We start from the raw sequence: 20,189 nt of genomic DNA, 5'->3' as shown, positions 1-20,189 counted from the left end.
TTGTTAAAGGTGATGTTATTGAAGTGAGTTTATCTGTGTAATACTCACGCAGCCCAGTCCAGGACAAGTATTCAATCTATGGTTCTGAATCAAATGACTTGATTTATTATTGTAGCCTGAACCCTCATCCCGTGGCAACACACAACATTTACACAACCAGGGATGAACCAGACCCAGGGGCCTCGTCGTGGAATTCCTCCCCCTAAAGAGGCCCACCTCACCTGGGGTGACTGAGGAGGCAGGTAGAACAGACAGGCTCAGAGAGTCTAGACGGGAATGAGTAATGCTGATGCCCATCGTACAGTTAATGATATTTCCCTTCACTGGTTGGGAGCGTGGCTGTACATTCCCAGCACTGGAGCTGCTCTCTACTGGGGCTGCTTTTCAGCTTCCTCCCAGTCCGTGTTGGACAATATTCAGGACGTGGATGATCAACTTTACTGGCTGTGTGTGTGTGCACGCGCGTGTGTGTATGCGCTCATGTGTGTGTGCGTGGCTGGCATTGGGTGAACTAAGTATTTCCGCCCTGGCTTTTGGTCTTAAAAGTCCATGTTAGCTCTGACTGAGAGAGGAAGGGAGAGCGAGAGTAAGAGATGAACGTTTGCTGAGAGCTTGTAAACCTAGATTATATTCCTCCAAGGGCATTCAATGTGAAACACTTAGTAATGATGTCATTGACAAGTTTTCGGAGGCAGACAAGGCTGTAAGATTTCCTGAGCTTAGCTGGAACGTGCCCTGTTCTATTTGACTTGTTTTGGAGAGGCGCTATAGTGAATCCAACCACTGTCCTTTTCGCAAGCTCTGCTAAAAGAAATCGTAGCACTTTGGGGGAAACTACTTGTCATGAAAGCAGAAAATAGAAAAAGAATGCCGGGAAACTGTTTGTTGGAAACAAACACTAGTTACAGCTTAAGAAAAGCATAGCCATTCAAAAGGGAGATCCATAAAATACTAATTCTGGATTTATAGTAAATGACTGTAAGTGCTCTACAATGCTGTGTGTGTTCTGTGTGTATATGGTGAGTATATGAGTGTGTTTCATGCTACCTGTCCCTGTGCTCCTGGGTGTCTAATACAAGGTCTAGCCACTGAAAACACTGCCTTGCCCCCCCCCTCTCTCTCTCTATATATATATATCTCTATCTCACTCTATATATATATATATCTATCTCACTCTCTCTCTCTCTCTCACTCTCTCTCTCTTTCTCTCTCTCTTTCACTCTCTTTAACTCTCTCTCTTTCTCTCACTCCATATACCACTTTTTCAGTGAGAGATGACGAAGCAGGTATTTGTAGAGAAGGGGCCTTGTTCGAATGCACGTCCCAGACACACCAGCATGAGTAAGAGACAACCACACACACACACACACACACACACACACACACACACACACACACACACACACACACACACACACACACAGATAAACTCTCTCACCAGAGTCAACACACCACACACCCACACTCTCTCGCTCTTTCACCGGAGTCAACACATACACACATACACACACACAGCAGTGTTTGACCATGTTCCCTTTCTTTCGGCCATGCTCCCATGTTGTCAGTATACAGGGAGCCATGTATCTCCTCAGTGTGAATATCATCACCTTTTCACTTTCATTAAGGATGAATTAAAGTGATGGATTATGGTCAGTCACTTCCTGACCAGCTAATCAATCTTCATCTGAATCAGTGGTGTGACACGAGGAACCAGCACAGACCCTTTCACATGGATTCCAAATTCTGTGCATGTCTGTGAACTGTAGTTCCAGTACAGACAAAGGGTCTATTTTTTCTCTCTGAAGGGTAAACAAGATGCAGACGTGCCCGCTCAGCTTTTCCCTTGACTTTAAACCATGAGGACAGACAGACTGGCTCGATATTCTGTCTGATGAGGCCAGTCTTTTCCCTTTTCACTCAGTGTGCATTCACTGTGACCTAACCCAGACTAGACCCCGCAGGCACGATGCATCAGTGTTGGTTTAGGGGGGTGAGAAAGTGTGTGGGGGGGGTTCAAGGAAGTCCTTGACACCTCTTGAACTCCAACAGACAGGCACACACACCACAACAACACACGTTAGTGCACCACCCCCCATACCACCGGCACAGACACACCTTCATGCAAGCACACACACACACACACACACACACACACACACACACACACACACACACACACACACACACACACACACACACACACACACACACACACACACACACACACACACACACACACACTATGAGCCACTAGTCTTTGATCAAGTCAGCCACTTCCAGAGAGAGAGGAAACAGCACACACCTTTTAAGAGCACATGGACTCGAGCCAGCCAGGCCAGTGGTGTGAAAACACAGCCAGTTTGGTCAGCAAGCAGCACAGCGGTGACAGAGAGATCTCACAGCCCGACTGCTGATGCTAGTGGTTAATGTACTAATGTAAAGTCTGCTTACTGAAAGGGGAAATTATGACAAACCAGCTCTGAGGCATCACATCGCATTGGTTGGTGAAATAGAGGAAGGCCCAAAATTAGAGGAACAATTAAGAAATGAAGTGAGTGTGTCTAGGTGGGGTGGGTAGGTACCAGATCTCACAGTCTCACGTCTAAATTGGACGTTCATCCATGTTTCTCAAATGTCACATTTCGAAGTTGTTCCAAACGTCAAATTTCAAAGTGTTTGAGGTTAAATTTAGGCATTAACTCCAAATGTTAAAGGGTTAAGTTCAGGCATGAACTCTGAATGGTTAAGGTAAGGGTTAAGGTTTAAGGTTTAGGATAGGCTTTAAACAAAAATGTATATTTATAAATGTTCTATGGCTGGATTGAAACATGCAACTTTTGGAATCAGAGGAGGATGCTTACGCCGTCAGCCATCCCCATCCACAACACCCTAGCCGATCCGAAACCTACTTGAAGGTAACTGCACGTACCGTAGCCCCTAGTGGCCGGTTCCCACTTCTTACCCCAACGTCCTCAGACATGGATGGACGTTGAATACTGACTTGTATCATGGGTGACCTGGCTGAGGGTAGGGTAAGCGGGGAGGTGTTCAAGACACTGAAAGAGACACTACATCAGCCTAAAAGCCTGTAACATAAGAAGCACACAAACCTTTCCTTTATTTTGGACAGGGATCCTACTCTGCAGGGAGAGGAGTTACGGTGGTCTTAAATAGCTAGTAAAAGAATGCATGGGTCAGAACAGAACATGTGTTTGGACTTTCCTCCTTCCCACTGGGCTCTTTATGGGGATGTTGCCTCATCACCAAGGTGTGGGTGGAAAGGGCTGTGGAGCACGGTGTGTGTCTCCCTTGAGTCCCTCTGCTCGTCTTCCCATGAGTACACCTCTTCACTAACTGAAAACCCACCTGGCTAGTGTAACTCCACACTTTCAGTCAGCGAAGCTCCATTTCCCAGTTCCAATCACTCACTCTCTCAAGTCAAGATGACCCCGTCATCCTAGAACTCCGGCGGCCCCTCTGTAACCACGGAAACGCTGCCCTTGTGGCACTGTGTTGTGGAATCTTGAGGAATGCCTGGTCAGAAGAGTCTCACTGTGTCTGACAGGGTCCTCCTCTCCCAGCCACCTCTGGCCTTCGTCACACCAAACCACCGCACGTATTTCACATCCTGTGCAGAAGTGCAGTCCTCTCTTTGCTGATCCAGCCAACAACTATGACGATGAAGGGTGAAGGTGGACTGATGAGCCCATCAATCAAATCAAATCAAGGTTTATTTGTCACGTGCTCCAAATACAACAGGTGTAGACCTTACAGTGAAATGCTTGCTTACAGGCTCTAACTAATAGTGCAAAAAAATGTTAGGTTGCTTTTGAAGTTGCTTTAATCATTCTCGTTTTGAAAATACATTTAGTGTTTTGCAAAATGCCACTGAGTTCTGTGTCTTCTGTCAACTGTTTTGTAACATTGGAACAAGACATGCTTTCAAGCATTCGAGATAAAACCATAATGCATAAACTGGCATGCTCTCTCTTAGAAGACTTCCTGATACACATTTTGATTGAATACCCCAAGCCTTCTGGCTGGAACCCCCGAGGCAGACGTGGGTGTGAGTTGTCATGTCACCTCTCCAGCCCTTCTGTCTCTGGGCCAACTGGCAACAGGCTCTGGGACAGACAGACGCTTCCCGAGCCGTCCGTCCTCAGTTTGCTCGGGCAGGGTCAGGAAACCACAGGTTAACAACAAGGCCTCCCAGGACTACAGGCACAGGAACACAGTGAGGCTAGAAGAGAAGAAGAGAGAGATATTGATAGAACAATTTGTTCCTAGCATGACATCATAGTTATTTTTCAGGTTCTATGTCTCTAACTACTAACTATTACCAGGACTAGGATATTTGTGTCTGGGAAACTGGCCCTAAATGACTGCAAAAACATATCTAAAGATGAACCAGAGGCGAACCAGAGAGTGAGAGCAAATTCTGATCTACCTGGGTTTCTGTCTGGGCTCAGAGTTGACGTGGTGGGAGGAAAGTTGTGACACAATCCAGGCTGCTGTTTAGGGCTATAGAGAGAGACTGGTCATAAATCTGACATAGCAGGGTTTGGGTTACAACCTCCAGCACAGGAAATGAAGTCATACTCAGGGGAGACCAGAAGTATGTATAAGGAATACCCTAACCCTGACCCCAGTACAGCCTAAGTTATCTCCATCAACAGCCTGTCACCTGGGGGGGTAGTTAACAGGGGACATGAGATTGATGCTACTGGCTTGGAGATGAGGGTTGAATGGCCCAATGGGAGCTGAAGGTGATTCCTCATGAGTTTATAGGTCTATGCATATACTACACAGAAGTTTGCTTTGATCCCTTTTTTATTAAATGTTCTGGAGTCATGCAGCCTTAAATGTCCGTTTTTACCCTCTCCTGGTTGTTTTGGAGTTGATTCATGGGTGGAAAATATGTGATACTTTTGGCGCTCACCTTTCTCCTCATGTGGAAGGTTCAGTGATCCACCATCCGTATAAAAAACAAGGAAGTGTTTTGTTTTTTTGTGTTTCAGAACCGGGATTTGGTACTAGGTTTGTGCCAAGTGGACACTTACAGGAACCCAACCACGGATCTGACTTACCGTACTGAAGCCACCGTCCAGACCAGACTAGACCTGGACCGTGACTAATCTCAGTTAAACCGGAAGACGTCCGTTTGAGGTTTTCCCAGGTTGACAGTCCACTGCCACAAACAGGAGTCATATCATCTGTCATCTCCCACTGTCCTCTTTTTCTTCCTCTCATTGGGAAAACATTACTTTCCTCAGCTGAGGGATTAATCGGTGACCCAATATTTGGGGAGAAAGTTACCTCAACCACAGACAACCAAACATTACTCATGAAAAGAGGGGTTTGTTTTCTGTCGTTGAGCGTATAAAATGTGCTATTAGCATTGATTTATTTGGTAAGGGCAGGAGGCAGACAAAAATATGCAAAGAAAAATGCAAGAACACCTCTTGCTCTGTTGCTTTCTCACACGCATGATCAAACACACACACATGCATACACATACACAAACACACACACCTACACACACACACCTACACAAACACACACACATACTGAAGAGGAGAAGAGGGAAAAAACAAGTGTTGGAAGGCGGTCAAGAAAGAGAGAAGAGTGGGATGGGGAGGAGCAACCGGAGGAGGGATGGGATGATGAAGGGAGGAAGGGAGGGTGATGTTTCACAATTCATAACATCTGAAATGTACTGATAGAACTGTATACAATAATTCAACAGAATGAGCCAATTTCAAAACAGTTCTCCATCAAAATAATGTTTGGCTCTTACGCAATCAATATAAATGTGGCTAATAGCACTAAAACTGTTTCTGTTTCGTGTGTAGATAAGATGAAAGTGTTGGGTTCCTCCCTAACAGTGAACCAGTCTGGGTGCATTAGGGTCAACTTTTCCCCTCTAAACAGTGATGGAACGTAGGGGTGAGCTGTTAGTAACCCCCTCATCCCCCATCGACTAACCAAAACATGTCATTCTTAAGTCCAAACAGAAATGAGACTGCAATCTTGCAGGCCTAGTTTTATCGTTATACTTGAATTCGTTTTTTTCCCCGTTTAACGCTTAAATTGCCAATGTTTGATAGCTAAGTCATTGTGGGTCACATTGACTGTTCTGTAAAGGACCAGTTTAGCATGATTAGCCTATCAACATTACGCTGTCATTATCATTAGGCCTATAAATTGAAGTTTGTCTGAGTGCAGGCATTTTGTGTTGAAGGGATAGTTCACACAAATTACAAAATTACACATTGGTTTCCTTACCGTGTAAGCAGTCTATTTCCGATTTACGGGATTCGATTCATGTCAATTTGATAAAATATGTGAAATAAAATAACTCTGGTTAATTTTGTAGTAGGCCTATTTATCCAGCCTGGCCTCGAAGACGTAACATAGTAAATGTAAATCTGTGATGCTCTAATTAGTATGATATGTTATGTTTTGTATGGGTACATAAGACAGAAGGTTACTTAAGCCAAAAATGAATGGAGGGAGGTCTCTACTTTGCAACTACTTAGCAGATTAACTAACCCTTCCCCTAACCTTAACCCCTAACCCTAACCTTAACCCTTACCTTAACCATAACCTTAGCTAACGTTAGCCATGTAGCTAATGTTAGCCACAACAAATTGGAATTCGTAACATATTGTATGAATTGCAATTCGTAACATATCATATGAATTGTAATTCATAACATATCCTACAAAATGGATGATGGACATCCACAAATGAATACATACCATACTAAATGTAACATATGCTAATTTGAGTTTGACAGGTTAACTTTTTACTGTGTTATGTCTACCTCTGAGTCCAGGTTGCACAACCCAGCCCAGCCTCGGGGTGTTCGTGCTGTACTCTGTTTGTGAGGTCTTCATTCTTGGTCTGGGTCTGCGGTTTAGCATGGTTGGTAAGTGACGAGTCTGTGTTGCTCCCCTGGACCCAGACGCACATTGCCCCTCCCCCCAAACAGTGCCTTTGTGCTCACATATAAAACCGGTCTGCATCCCTCCAGTCGGTCTATCGCATCAGCTGCAGGAAAGGCGGTCAAAGTAGCCGCTGGGAGAAGCAGCACGGGGTAATATTTGGAAAGCAAGGGGAGAGAATACTATCCGCTCCTGACGGTCAACTTCACCGCACCTGGATCGTTCTTATTTTTACTTAGGACATAACTGGAAACGTAAAAGTGTCTTGTTTTTTTTCTTCTTAACTTTAACAAAATGACTGGTAGCCCAGTGACAGGGCTGCTGGTTGCGCTGTGCGTAAGCAGCGCGGTCCATTGTATGCCAAAGAACCAAGGGAAAAACAAGAGACAAGCTCAGGAACAAGTTTACCCCGAACTCGCAGACACAGTACCCCTTGCTCAAGGTATGTAGACTAGCTCTTAATGTCATATTTTGCCCCTTAGATAAAACATTTGAATGCACCTTGAACCCACAGCTTGTAATTAACAACTGTAGTTACAATTCCATTTATGAAGGACATCTAAGATGATTTTTTTAATCACTACTGTACATGTATTGAATATGGGTGTTTAGCTAACCTATCATGCGCCGAATTTGCTCAGGACTCATGGCTCTTTTGTGTGTGTCTCCATCATCTTGCAGGCTGCGATGAGAACGGACATTCTTACAGACTAAACGATCAATGGGAGAAGGCTTACCTTGGGAGTACACTGCTTTGTACCTGCAACGGAGCGGCAGGGATCAAATGTAAAACAAAACCCCAAGGTGAGCTGGAGCACCAGACTTGAATGTATAATGAAGTAGGCAATTTCTTTCGTTTTTTGCACAAAATCCGTGCGCTCTAGAGCGCGTTCCCTTTTTGGCACTTTTGCCAATGCGCACAGAAGTCGCTTCGTTTATCTCAAACGTTTAGGCCACACGTTGAAAGTCTTCTCTGGTGCCTTCTGCAGGGGAGGAGACCTGCTATGACAAATACAACGACCAGACGTACCCTGTGGGTGCGACCTACGAGAGGGCGAAGGACGGCATGATGTGGGACTGTACCTGCATCGGTTCCGCCCGCGGCAAAATCAGCTGCACAATCGGAAGTGAGTTGCCCTTCCCGACAACTCGCATAGTATTATTTGTGTACTTATGTAGTACGTTAGTGTTCATGAATAATGATGTTTGGTATTTTCGTTTCCAGACCGCTGTCACGAGGGAGGCAGATCCTATAAAATCGGGGACACTTGGAGAAGGCCCCACGAGACCGGCGACTACATGCTGGATTGCGTCTGTCTGGGAAACGGCAAGGGAGAGTGGACCTGCAAACCCGTGTGTGAGTGTCTGTCTGTCTGAGGACCTGCAAACCCGTGTGTGAGTGTCTGTCTGTCTGTCTGAGGACCTGCAAACCCGTGTGTGAGTATCTGTATGTCTGAGTCCTTTGAGTAGAAGAGACTAGATGTAATCTGAAAGGAATGAATGTGTGGCCTGTGGGTTGTTGGGGTAAACTTTTTTTTAAATGGGGATGTCCTTAAACCAATCAAACTGCAGTTCAAAGTCCTTCTTTGAGTCATTTATTGGAAATAGTGCTAGATGTCATTGTAAATATTGGAAGGCCATAACAGTCATCTCTATCCCAAACGTTGCCCCATAACTATTGATTTAGCTCAGTTGAGTGTTTTCATGGAACGTTAGGTGAGGTGACTCATATGGTGGTAGGCCCTAATGGTGAAGATGATTTAGTGATAACGTAGGCATGGTTTGGGAATTTCTTCTATAATCAGAAATATGTCATGTGTATCTGAGACTTTTATTATGGCATTGCCATTTAGATTTTTTGTTGGGACTCTTATTCTGGAAGAGATGGAGATGTGCACACTGTCGAAATAAATCTTATTCTGAAAATACCTTTCCAAGATGCACCTGCGCGTGAGGAGGATTCACAGGAGAGATGTGTGACAGAGAAGGGAAGTGATGGAGATGTAACCTGTTGTTCCACTAACGTTTGTGCTGCTTATCGTATAGAAAACAACTTGGATTGTAACTCCATCATCAAACCCACAGGCCCTTTGGAGAAGGTGATGGATAATTAAGTTCAAATAATTAGGTTACAATAATAACAACAACATTTTGGGAACTTGTTTTTGTGCAGCGGAGCGTTGCTATGACAACACAGGCGGAGCATCCTACGTGGTGGGGCAGACCTGGGAGAAGCCGTACCAAGGCTGGATGATGATCGACTGCACCTGTCTGGGGGAGGGCAACGGACGCATCACCTGTACCTCTAGGAGTAAGTACACACACGCAAGCACATACATACACACTCATGTAAACGCACACACACTTAAACACACACACTCATCATTCCTTTCCTTATTTCTTTAGACCGTTGTAATGACCAGGACACCAAGACCTCCTACCGCATCGGAGACACATGGACCAAGACAGATGCTAACAGACACCAACTCCAGTGTCTGTGTACAGGAAATGGCAGAGGAGAGTGGAAGTGTGAGAGACACTCTGCCACTACTGGTGAGTCGGCCCTCTTGTGTTTTACACATACTCTTTGTAAAAGATTACAAGATTACCGCTGAGGTCTAAGGCACTGCATCTCAGTGCAAGAGGTGTCACTACAGTCCCTGGTTCGAATCCAGGCTGTATCACATCCTGCCGTGATTGGGACTCCAATAGGGCGGCGCACAATTGGCCCGGGTTTGGCCGGGGTAGGCAGTCATTGTAAATAAGAATTTGTTCTTAACTGACATGCCTAGTTAAATAAAGGTTAAATAAAATATAAATAAATATATATATTTTAATGTATAAATAATTAAATGAACCGGTTATACACTGATATACAGGTTATAAATTAATATATAGGTAACAGAGGAGGCTGGTGAGAGGAGGACGGCTCATAATAATGGCTGGGATGGAGTGAATGGAATGATATCAAACCCATTCCATGAATTCCGTTCCAGCAATTACAACGAGCCCGTCCTCCCCAATGAAGTTACCATCAGCCGCTTGGGATAGGTAAATACATGCCTCTTTGTCTTCCTGGTGCGCAGGCACAGGTGTTAGTACAGGAACAGGTGTAGGAACAGGTACAGGAAGTACTCGTGTGACCATCCAGACGGAGCTCCACCAGCCCTCCACCCTCCCCGAACCCCCCCAGGAGGGGGCTTGTCGCACGGACTCGGGCGCCACCTTCCACGTGGGCATGCGCTGGATCAGGACGCAGGGCAGCAAACAGATGCTGTGTACCTGCCAGGGTACTGGGGCCGTCAGCTGTGAGGAGAAGGGTGAGTCTTAACTCAGACTAATACTTCAAGAGTTCCGCTGAAAGTAAAAAGTTGTGTCTCAAAAAAGTATATTTCCATAGTCAAGGCCTGTCTTACCTCTTGTCTCACCTCATCTAACCTGGTCTAAACCTGTTTCACCTAACCTGGTCTAAACCTGTCTCACCTCATCTAACCTGGTCTAAACCTGTCTCATCTCATCTAACCTGGTCTAAACCTGTCTCACCTCACCTAACCTGGTCTGAACCTGTCTCACCTCACCTAACCTAACCTGGTCTAAACCTGTCTCACCTCATCTAACCTGGGCTTAACCTGTCTCACCTCATCTAACTTGGTCTTAACCTGTCTCACATCATCTAACTTGGTCTAAACCTGTCTTACTTCATCTAACCTGGTCTAAACCTGTCTCACTTCATCTAACCTGGTCTAAACCTGTCCCACTTCATCATGCCTGGTCTTAACCTGTCTCACCTCATCTAACTTGGTCTTGACCTGTCTCACATCATCTAACTTGGCCTTAACCTGTCTCACCTTCTCTCCCCCCCCCCCCCCCCCCCACCCACCCACCCAGAGGGCCAGAGCCAGGTGTACGGTGGGAACTCAGAAGGCCAGGCCTGTGTGTTCCCCTTTGTGTTCATGGATAAGACCTACTACTCCTGTACCTCAGAGGGACGTACTGATGGACAGCTGTGGTGCAGCACCACCTCTGACTACCATAGAGACCAGCAGTACTCCTTCTGTACCGAGAAGAACTGTGAGTCTGGGAGGGAGGGAGGGAGGGAGGGAGATGGATGGAAATGGATGGATGGGCGGGCGGGTGGGTGGATAGATGGATAGATACTGTAGCTAGCTAGACAGCTAGATAGGTAGATAGATATGCTGCTATCTATCCAACTGTTGAAAGTTTGATCTGCTTTGTAGCCCTGGTGTCGACCCGAGGGGGTAACTCCAATGGTGCCCTGTGCCAGTTCCCCTTCCTCTACAACGGGCGTAACTACACTGACTGTACCGCCGATGGGCGCCGCGACAGCATGAGGTGGTGCGGTACCACAACCAACTACGAAGGAGAGCAGCGCTACGGATTTTGCCCCATGGCTGGTGAGTATGTGTGTGATTTGTCAATTGACATGTCTCTTCCCGTCTCAGGCCCTCACACCAAACAATAAACAATCACAGTAGCAGTCAGGTACATTGACTAGCTCGTCTTTACCGGCATGCAAACAAGACTATTGTTAGGTAAGATGGCTCTTTTGAAAGGTCATTCAGGCTCTGTATGGTGGGCGTGGGAAGGTCTGGTGGGCTACTGGCTTCAACATTCACTCAATTCCTCTATTTGACAGAGGTCTTATCAAGATAAATGTACTAGGCTTGTCTTCATCCGTCTGATGTTGCCCTTACAGATGGTAATAATGACTGTTTAACTGAATGGGGTTACTTACGGTCTACAGAGCCGTTAGAGGTTCAATGGGCAGTTAATGAGTTGGTCTTTAAAAGCTATTTAAGTGAGAGGGACGGTCATGAAGAAGGCTGAGTAATGCCTCTATAAGAGCTTGTTAGAATGATTATGAATGACTCTTGGCTCCACTGGGCAGAGGATAGGACCCACACACTGGCATGGGTCCAGAGTCTGTCTGGAAACTAAATCTGTCTCAGTTCCAAAAGAGATGATCCACCTACACACGCACACACAGCCCCTCACTGACCCCTCTCTCCCTCCGTCCAGCCCACGAGGAGGCCTGCACCACCAACGACGGGGTCATGTACCGTGTGGGAGACCAGTGGGACAAACGCCACGATGTCCTGGGTCACATGATGCAGTGTACCTGCTTGGGCAACAACCGCGGAGAGTGGAGCTGCATCGCCTACTCCCAACTCAAAGGTCCTACCGCCTTACTAGCACCTGTTCTCTTATGTGTTGTTAGACAACAGTCATAGGAGTTGTACTGTCATTACCTGCTTCTAGACCCAGTAGCCTTGACAACTGGAATATAGAATGAACTGAAAGGATCAACCAGCATTAAAACACCTTGTCTCCTCTCCTTCCTACCCCAGACCAGTATATTATTAAAACCACTTATCTCCTCTCCTTCCTACCCCAGACCAGTACATTATTAAAACACCTTGTCTCCTCTCCTTCCTACCCCAGACCAGTACATAATTAAAACACCTTGTCTCCTCTCCTTCCTACCCCAGACCAGTACGTCATTCAAACCCCTTGTCTCCTTCCTCCTCCAGACCAGTGCATTGTGGATGGGCTGACCTACGAGGTGAGCCAGACCTTCACCAAGCGCCATGAACAAGGCTACATGATGAATTGCACCTGTTATGGACAGGGACGTGGGCGCTGGAAGTGCGACGCCATCGGTGAGTTTCTCTCTGGTTTCTCTTCAGAGCTTCAATAAAGCCTTATCGCACCTCTGGCACGTTCTACCCAAGAGGGGCTGAAATTCTAAAGAGATTTTTGTCTCTCTGTCTCTGTCTCTCTCTGTCTCTGTCTCTCTGTCTGTCTCTCTCTGTCTCTCTCTCCCCTCCTCTCTCTGTCTCTCTCTCTCTCCCCTCCTCTCTCTGTCTCTCTCTCCCTTCCTCTCTCTCTCTCTCTCTCTCTCTCTCTCTCTCTCTCTCTCTCTCTCTCTCTCTCTCTCTCCCCTCCTCTCTCTCTCCCCTCCTCTCTCTCTCCTCTCCTCTCCTCTCTCTGTCTCTCTCTCTCTCTCCCCTCCTCTGTCTCTCTCTCTCTCCCCTCCTCTCTCTCAATTGAATTTCAATTTAAGGGCTTTATTGGTATGGGAAACATATGTTTACAATGCCAAACAAAAGTGAAATAAATCATAAAAATGTACAGTAAACATTACACTCACAAAAGTTACAAAATAATAAAGACAGTACAAATGTCATATTATGTGCAAATAGTTAAAGTACAAAAGGGGGAAAAAATAAACATAAATATAGGTTGTATTTACAAAAGAGTGTTTTCCCTTTTCTTTTGGAAACAGGTCACACATCTTGCTGCTGTGATGGCACACTGTGGTATTTCACCCAATAGATATGGGAGTTTATCTCTCTCCTCATCTCTCTCCCTCTAGACCAGTGCCAGGAGCCTGAGAGCAGGGTGTTCTATCAGATTGGAGAGACCTGGGACAAAACCATCCACCAAGTCCTCTACCGCTGCTATTGCTACGGCAACGGTATTGGTGAGATGAGCTGCGAGCCACAGCAGACCTTCCCAGGTAAGGAGAGAAGTCTGATTGGCTAACAGAAGTGTGACCAGTGAAGCATAAGTGGAACTGTCTGAGTGTGTCCTCTGGGCAGATAACCCAGGTCAGATAACCCAGGTCAGATAACCCAGGTCAGATAACCCAGGTCAGGGCTGTCTTCAGTGGGGTTGTTAGCTCTTCTTTTTAACTCTCCCATTCGCTCCCTCCTTTAAATACCCCCCATGCCCCCTCTATCGAAAGGCCCTTTGAAATTAAACGAGGGGGCGGTGTGTCACCCCTTCACCACCTCTGCAGGGAGGGCGGAGAGGACTTCTAAATGTTGATGTGGGGCAAATGGAGAGGGGTTTGTCCGTCCACCTTCCTCGCCCCCCCTCCCTCCGTGGGTCTTTGTAGTTTCGGAGGTCTTTGTTGGCTCTCCCCTACTGAGAGGCTGAGTACTGTTGTTCTACCCAGCTGGGCAGGGAGGGCCGAGAGGTTGCGGGACTTCATTACCTGCGCACACTTCCTGTCTCTCTCTCAATCCACTGGGTGGTAACACGCTTTGGGTGAAACAGTCCCACCTCCTAAGAGGCCCCTCACAGCACTGGTGTCAATCCGAAAGCTCAACTGAGCTGTATTCAGACCACACCAACCAGGAGTTACCAACTGAGCTGTGTTCAGACCACACCAACCAGGAGTTACCAACTGAGCTGTGTTCAGACCACACCAACCAGGAGTTACCAACTGAGCTGTGTTCAGACCACACCAACCAGGAGTCACCAACTGTGCTGTGTTCAGACCACACCAACCAGGAGTTACCAACTGAGCTGTATTCAGACCACACCAACCAGGAGTTACCAACGGAGCTGTGTTCAGACCACACCAACCAGGAGTTACCAACTGAGCTGTGTTCAGACCACACCAACCAGGAGTTACCAACTGAGCTGTGTTCAGACCACACCAACCAGGAGTTACCAACTGANTGTGTTCAGACCACACCAACCAGGAGTTACCAACTGAGCTGTGTTCAGACCACACCAACCAGGAGTTACCAACTGAGCTGTGTTCAGACCACACCAACCAGGAGTTACCAACTGAGCTGTGTTCAGACCACACCAACCAGGAGTTACCAACTGAGCTGTGTTCAGACCACACCAACCAGGAGTTACCAACGGAGATGTGTTCAGACCACACCAACCAGGAGTTACCAACGGAGATGTGTTCAGACCACACCAACCAGGAGTTACCAACTGAGCTGTGTTCAGACCACACCAACCAGGAGTTACCAACTGAGCTGTGTTCAGACCACACCAACCAGGAGTTACCAACTGGCAACTTTGATACAGTGTTCTGAAACACTTTGACTCCAGTCTAAACTCTGAATCCTGCACCCTGTTATCCTGCCCTAGTTTTCCCATGTGGCCTGTTACAGATACAGAGTCTGTCTGTTTGGATTGTTTAGAGTTTCAGGTCATCACCCAGTACATTATGTTTGGTGCAGGCCGGGGACCTTAAGAGTGCAGGTCAAATGACCTCACTGACTGCCCCAAATGACTCCCCGCTGTTGCTGCGAGTTGCTCACCTGTGACAGGGAGGTGTTTGTATGTGTGTGTGTGTGTGTGGGGGGGGTAGGGGGGGGGGGGGGGGGGGGACATATTGTCCTGGTGCGATTTCAGACACTGAAGGCACCTAGTGATTTACAGGCCCAGTGGGTGTCTTAGTTGGTTGAAACCAGACAGTGGAGAGACTTCTGGTTCAGACTAGTTTCCATCCAAGCCACTGTACTGACAAGCTAGTCTAGGATAATTTTTGGTCACACCAGGTCTGTCTGGTATGAACAGTGAACCAATTGACACGGAAAAGCGAATGTGACTTTTAACAATTGTGTGTTTATTTCCAGAAGCTTAATATAAAGTTGTTCAAGGAGAATACATAGCATTTGTTCAGTACCTTGTCTGTGACATTTGGCTTGATAGTAGACTAGAGACTTCTAATAAAAGATCCCCTCTCTTCTTCCTCCTCCTCTCCCCCCAGGTGGCCACCGCCCAGTCCAGGTGATTATCACAGAGGCAGGGAAGCAGCCTGACTCCCACCCCATCCAGTGGAACGCCCCTGCCTCCTCACACATCACCCAGTATATCCTCAAGTGGAGAGTGGTAAGTGGCTCTCTACTGCTCATCCTAGATACTTGTCATTTGTGGTAGTGCAGCCACAAGTCAGTTAAAAACAAAGTCTTATTTACAGTGACGACCTACACCAGCCAAACCCTCACAACGCTCAGACAATTGTGCGCCGCCCTATGGGACTCCCGATCCCGGCCGGTTGTGATACAGCCCAGGATCAAACCTGAGTCTGTCGTGACGCCTCTAGCACTGCGATGCAGTGCCTTAGACCGCTGCACCACTCGGTAGCTTTTGAAGCCCTATGCCACTAGAGGTGGACTGACTGTCTTATAGGAAGCAGTACCACAAGAGTTGAATATACTCTCTTGAAATACTCTACCTGTTTTAATTCTCCGATATCCGAAGTGGAAACAAGTTATTCCAGGTACTGTTTTTCACATGACGTTCTTTAAAAAATATCATGAATCACGTGAAGTGGATGTTCCTATTCCATTCCTGAAAGTGTTGCTGAAAAGTAATGACTAAACCAGTGCCCTAACAGGAGGTTGCAACATGTAGTTGTCTGTGTGTCAACTCTGAAGAAGAGGACAGGTTTTGAGCACAGAAAAACAAGGTTGTGGGGGTTGTTGAAGTGGGCTGAAAAACACACTCACATACACATAGATCCAAATGATATCGGACGGTCACAAACGACCCTCAACATCCAGCTACAGTACAAATGCTGTGTGTTTCTCTCTTAAAGGAAAAATACTGTTTTCTCTCGTCTCACACTCTCTCTGAAGGGGCCCTGATCTGCCAAGTTGTTACCACTTATTTCATTCAAACATATTTCCTGCTAAGTGGTAGTGGTTTGTATGCTTTGGATGGGAGTCCTCTCTCTCTCTCTCTCTCTCTCTCTCTCTGTCTCTGTCTCTCTATCTCTCTCTCTATATATATATATATATATATCTATCTCTCTCTGTATCTATCTCTCTCTCTCTGTCTCTCTCTCTCTCTCTCTCTCTGTGTCTCTCTCTCTCTCATGTTGTGAAGAACCTGTAGTTTTCCGATCGTCCGAAGCCAAGTTGAATGTTCCCAGAAGCAGGGAGGGGCAGAGAGACAGGGTGCCAGAGAGTCAGTGCCAGTGACCACATTGACCATAGGCTGGGCTTGGAGAGAGTGTTAGAATGAGAGTCTTAGTAGTGCAGACTGTAAACGTTGACCACTGTTTTTCATTCCATATCATCTCAACTCTCATGATTCATTCATACTCCTGACACTGTAGGTTGTATATACAGTATATACATACAGTACTTCAGATACAAATTGGTTCCTATCGCCACTTTGACCCTTACTGTCTTCATTTAAGTTCCCTCCCTGACCTCTCCCTTCTGCTCTCTGCCCTTTGACCCCTGGTAGAAAAACACCCGTGCCCCCTGGAGAGAGGCCACCATCCCAGGTAACCTGAACTCGTACACCATCGCTGGGCTGCGGCCAGGTATTACCTATGAGGGTCAGCTGATCAGCATCCTGCGCTATGGACGCCGCGAGGTCACCCGCTTCGACTTCACCACCACCTACGGCTCCCGTAAGTCTCCCAACTGTGTGTGTGTGTTTTGAGTGTATTAATGTTACACCGACCGTACTATATATCTGTGTCCGTCTCTTTCGTTCCTCTATATAGCTACACTTTCACAAGCCTGTCTCCCTCTCTCTTTACCCCCACCCCACCCTCTCTTTTTCTCTCCCACAAATCTTAATTTAGTCTTATTAATGTGTTATTTCCCCCCACGTCCAGTAGGGGTGACCTCTGAGGGTGAGACGACCCAGCCTCCTCCCGTGGTGGACACGTCTGAGTCGGTGACAGAGATCACGTCCAGTAGCTTCATCATCTCCTGGGTGTCAGCCTCTGACACCGTGTCAGGCTTCAGAGTGGAGTATGAGCTGAGTGAGGACGGAGCCAACCCTCAGGTCCTGGGTGAGTAGCTCCAACATTTACTGGACTAACTGAGGTCTTACTCCTGCAGCATATACCATCCAGAAGTGTTTTCTAGTGTATTCCAGTCTTACTCCTGCAGCATAGGCCATCCAGAAGTGTTTTCTAGTGTATTCTGGTCTAACTCCTGCAGTATAGAACATCCAGAAGTGTTTTCTAGTGTATTCCGGTCTAACTCCTGCAGTATAGAACATACAGAAGAGTTTTCCAGTGTATTCTGGTCTTACTCCTGCAGTATATACCATCCAGAAGAGTTTTTAAGTGTATTCTGGTCTTACTCCTGCAGTATAGTCCATCCAGAAGAGTTTTCCAGTGTATTCTGGTCTTACTCCTGCAGTATAGACCATCCAGGAGAGTTTTCCAGTGTATTCTGGTCTTACTCCTGCAGTATAGGCCATCCAGAAGAGTTTTCCAGTGTATTCCAGTCTTACTCCTGCAGTATAGGCCATCCAGAAGAGTTTTCCAGTGTATTCTGGTCTTACTCCTGCAGCATAGACCACCCAGAAGAGTTTTCCAGTGTATTCTGGTCTTACTCCTGCAGTATAGGCCATCCAGAAGAGTTTTCCAGTGTATTCTGGTCTTACTCCTGCAGTATAGACCATCCAGAAGAGTTTTCCATTGTATTCTGGTCTTACTCCTGCAGTATAGACCATCCAGAAGAGTTTTCCAGTGTATTCTGGTCTTACTCCTGCAGAATAGACCATCCAGAAGAGTTTTCCAGTGTATTCTGGTCTTACTCCTGCAGTATAGGCCATCCAGAAGAGTTTTCCAGTGTATTCTGGTCTTACTCCTGCAGCATAGACCATCCAGAAGAGTTTTCCAGTGTATTCTGGTCTTACTCCTGCAGCATAGACCATCCAGAAGAGTTTTCCAGTGTATTCTGGTCTCGGGTGATCTTTTCGAGCTCCACGACTGTGGTTCCCAATGTGTTATGGAAAACCTTTTGAGTAGTTATGTGAGCTAATTAATAAACACTAGTCCATCATTCTTCACTCCTGGTCCCGGAGGGCTGCTGTGTGTGCAGGCCTTTGATTGGTTTTATTTTATTGGTTAGTTGGTTGATTGGTTAATGTGTTAATTGGTTACTAGCCCGATTGGTTGATTGATGTTTTATTTGATTGATTGATTGTCTCTGTCCATCAGACCTGCCCCGTACCACCACCTCTGTGAGCATCAGTGACCTCCTGCCTGGCCGTAGATACAACGTCAATGTGTATGAGGTTTCCCCTCAGGGAGAACCCACCCTCATCCTCACTACCTCTCAGACCACAGGTATTATACCAGCCTTCACACACCCTTCATCACCTTTACTCTTCATCAACTTTACCCTTCATAACCCTCATCCTTTCATCACCCTCACCCTTCACCATCATAATTCACTCTCTGACAGGAATACATTGACCTCTTCTCTAATCCAGTGCTCCTTATCCCCCTCAGCTCCTGATGCCCCTGCGGAACATCAGATCAACCAGGTGGGAGAAACCTCTATCTCCATCAGCTGGTCCAAGCCCCAGGCCCCCATCACAGGCTACCGTTTGGTCTTCACCCCGTCAGTAGAGGGCAGCAGCACCGAGCTCATCCTCCCAGACACTGAGACCTCCGTGACCCTGGTTGACCTTCGACCTGGCCTGCTCTACAACATCAGCATTTACGCTGTGGAGGAGAACCAGGAGAGCGAGCCCATCTTCGTCCAGGTCAACACGGCCGGAGAGCCAGCACCAGGTAGAGAACTGGACAGCATACAGAACAACAGAACCAAACATGACCCTAACCTTACACACACTCGAACCATAACACAACCTCAGACTTGACTTACTTGACTTAAGCCCATGGCTCCTATAAGAAGCATAGGCCATTGACCAATGTCCTCCTGTTGAATTGGCTTGCAGTCATTTCTACCTCAGACTTGGTTTGAACTGACTTTGAGTTGATTTTGGCATGCACTTTATCACCCTTCCAACATTAGAATCAATAATTTCCTATACAGCTACATTCCTATTCAAATGGTTCTCCTATGGGGACAGCCGAAGAACCCTTTTAGGTTCTAGATTGCATCTTTTCTTCTGAGAGTGTAGGCCCACGAAGTAAAATTATAGTTTGAAGCCATGGAGCCATTTCATTGTACCTTCTAGGGGAATGCTTCTGTCTCTCTATCTCTCAAGAGGAACATTTGAAGTCATGCTGTCTCCCGGTTGGAGTCAGGCCCAGCTGTGAGTGACAGTTGGTAGAGAGCTTTAGTGTGAGCTTGGAGGAGCCTAGGGCTCTGGGCTAGCCATGTAGGGCCAGATGGAACCTGAGGTAGGGTTTATCCTCTGTTAGGTTCTGGACTGGGCCTGTCAGACTGGTTCTCTCACCTCCCTCACTGATTTCAGTACTTTCACATGAGAAAGATACAGACTCACACACTTGCACGCGCACAGACACACACACATAAAAAACAACACACACACTCGCTCTCCCCACGGTATCTGGGTCATTCTTGTTGACGTCTTACTCCTTCCTTCAGCTCTAAATCCTTCTCATCTTGACAGCAGAGTTTCTCCATTTTCAATTTCCTCTCTGGCATTGTCTTTTCAACTTCCTCTCAGCTGGTAAAGTAGAAGTATGTTTCACATTACAATCCAACACTGACCTTA

General features: G+C 46.7%; 1 protein-coding gene and 1 long non-coding RNA gene across 5 annotated transcripts in view; one reads left to right on the top strand and one right to left on the bottom strand.

Moving 5' to 3' along the window:
* Positions 1-3,713: 3,713 nt before the first annotated feature.
* Positions 3,714-6,936, bottom strand: LOC129859903 (uncharacterized). The gene is made up of 2 exons (XR_008760218.1): positions 4,448-6,936; positions 3,714-4,240 (listed from the first exon to the last, which is right to left on the bottom strand). It is a non-coding gene; the product is annotated as an uncharacterized LOC129859903 (long non-coding RNA).
* Positions 6,937-7,059: 123 nt separating this feature from the next.
* LOC129859901 (fibronectin-like) overlaps positions 7,060-20,189 on the top strand; it is a 28,512-nt gene continuing 15,382 nt past the window's right edge. The window contains exons 1-17 of one of the 4 annotated variants that reach the window (XM_055930124.1): positions 7,060-7,389; positions 7,629-7,751; positions 7,937-8,074; positions 8,173-8,304; positions 9,121-9,258; positions 9,354-9,500; positions 10,040-10,267; positions 10,836-11,018; positions 11,186-11,362; positions 11,988-12,143; positions 12,500-12,628; positions 13,345-13,488; positions 15,490-15,611; positions 16,977-17,145; positions 17,356-17,535; positions 18,697-18,825; positions 18,991-19,275. In XM_055930124.1, the coding sequence (XP_055786099.1) occupies positions 7,242-7,389; positions 7,629-7,751; positions 7,937-8,074; positions 8,173-8,304; positions 9,121-9,258; positions 9,354-9,500; positions 10,040-10,267; positions 10,836-11,018; positions 11,186-11,362; positions 11,988-12,143; positions 12,500-12,628; positions 13,345-13,488; positions 15,490-15,611; positions 16,977-17,145; positions 17,356-17,535; positions 18,697-18,825; positions 18,991-19,275 (2,728 nt within the window). In that variant the 5' untranslated portion in view covers positions 7,060-7,241. Of the gene's footprint in view, positions 7,390-7,628; positions 7,752-7,936; positions 8,075-8,172; positions 8,305-9,120; positions 9,259-9,353; positions 9,501-10,033; positions 10,268-10,835; positions 11,019-11,185; positions 11,363-11,987; positions 12,144-12,499; positions 12,629-13,344; positions 13,489-15,489; positions 15,612-16,976; positions 17,146-17,355; positions 17,536-18,696; positions 18,826-18,990; positions 19,276-20,189 lie in introns of all 4 variants that reach the window. The other 3 variants (XM_055930126.1, XM_055930125.1, XM_055930127.1) reach the window with 3 other exon arrangements.

The sequence above is a fragment of the Salvelinus fontinalis genome, chromosome 7 (genome assembly GCF_029448725.1).
Source record: "Salvelinus fontinalis isolate EN_2023a chromosome 7, ASM2944872v1, whole genome shotgun sequence".
NCBI classification, from domain to species: Eukaryota; Metazoa; Chordata; class Actinopteri; order Salmoniformes; family Salmonidae; genus Salvelinus; species Salvelinus fontinalis.
Note: the sequence above shows the minus strand (reverse complement) of the source record. Positions and strands in the feature narration are given on the sequence as shown.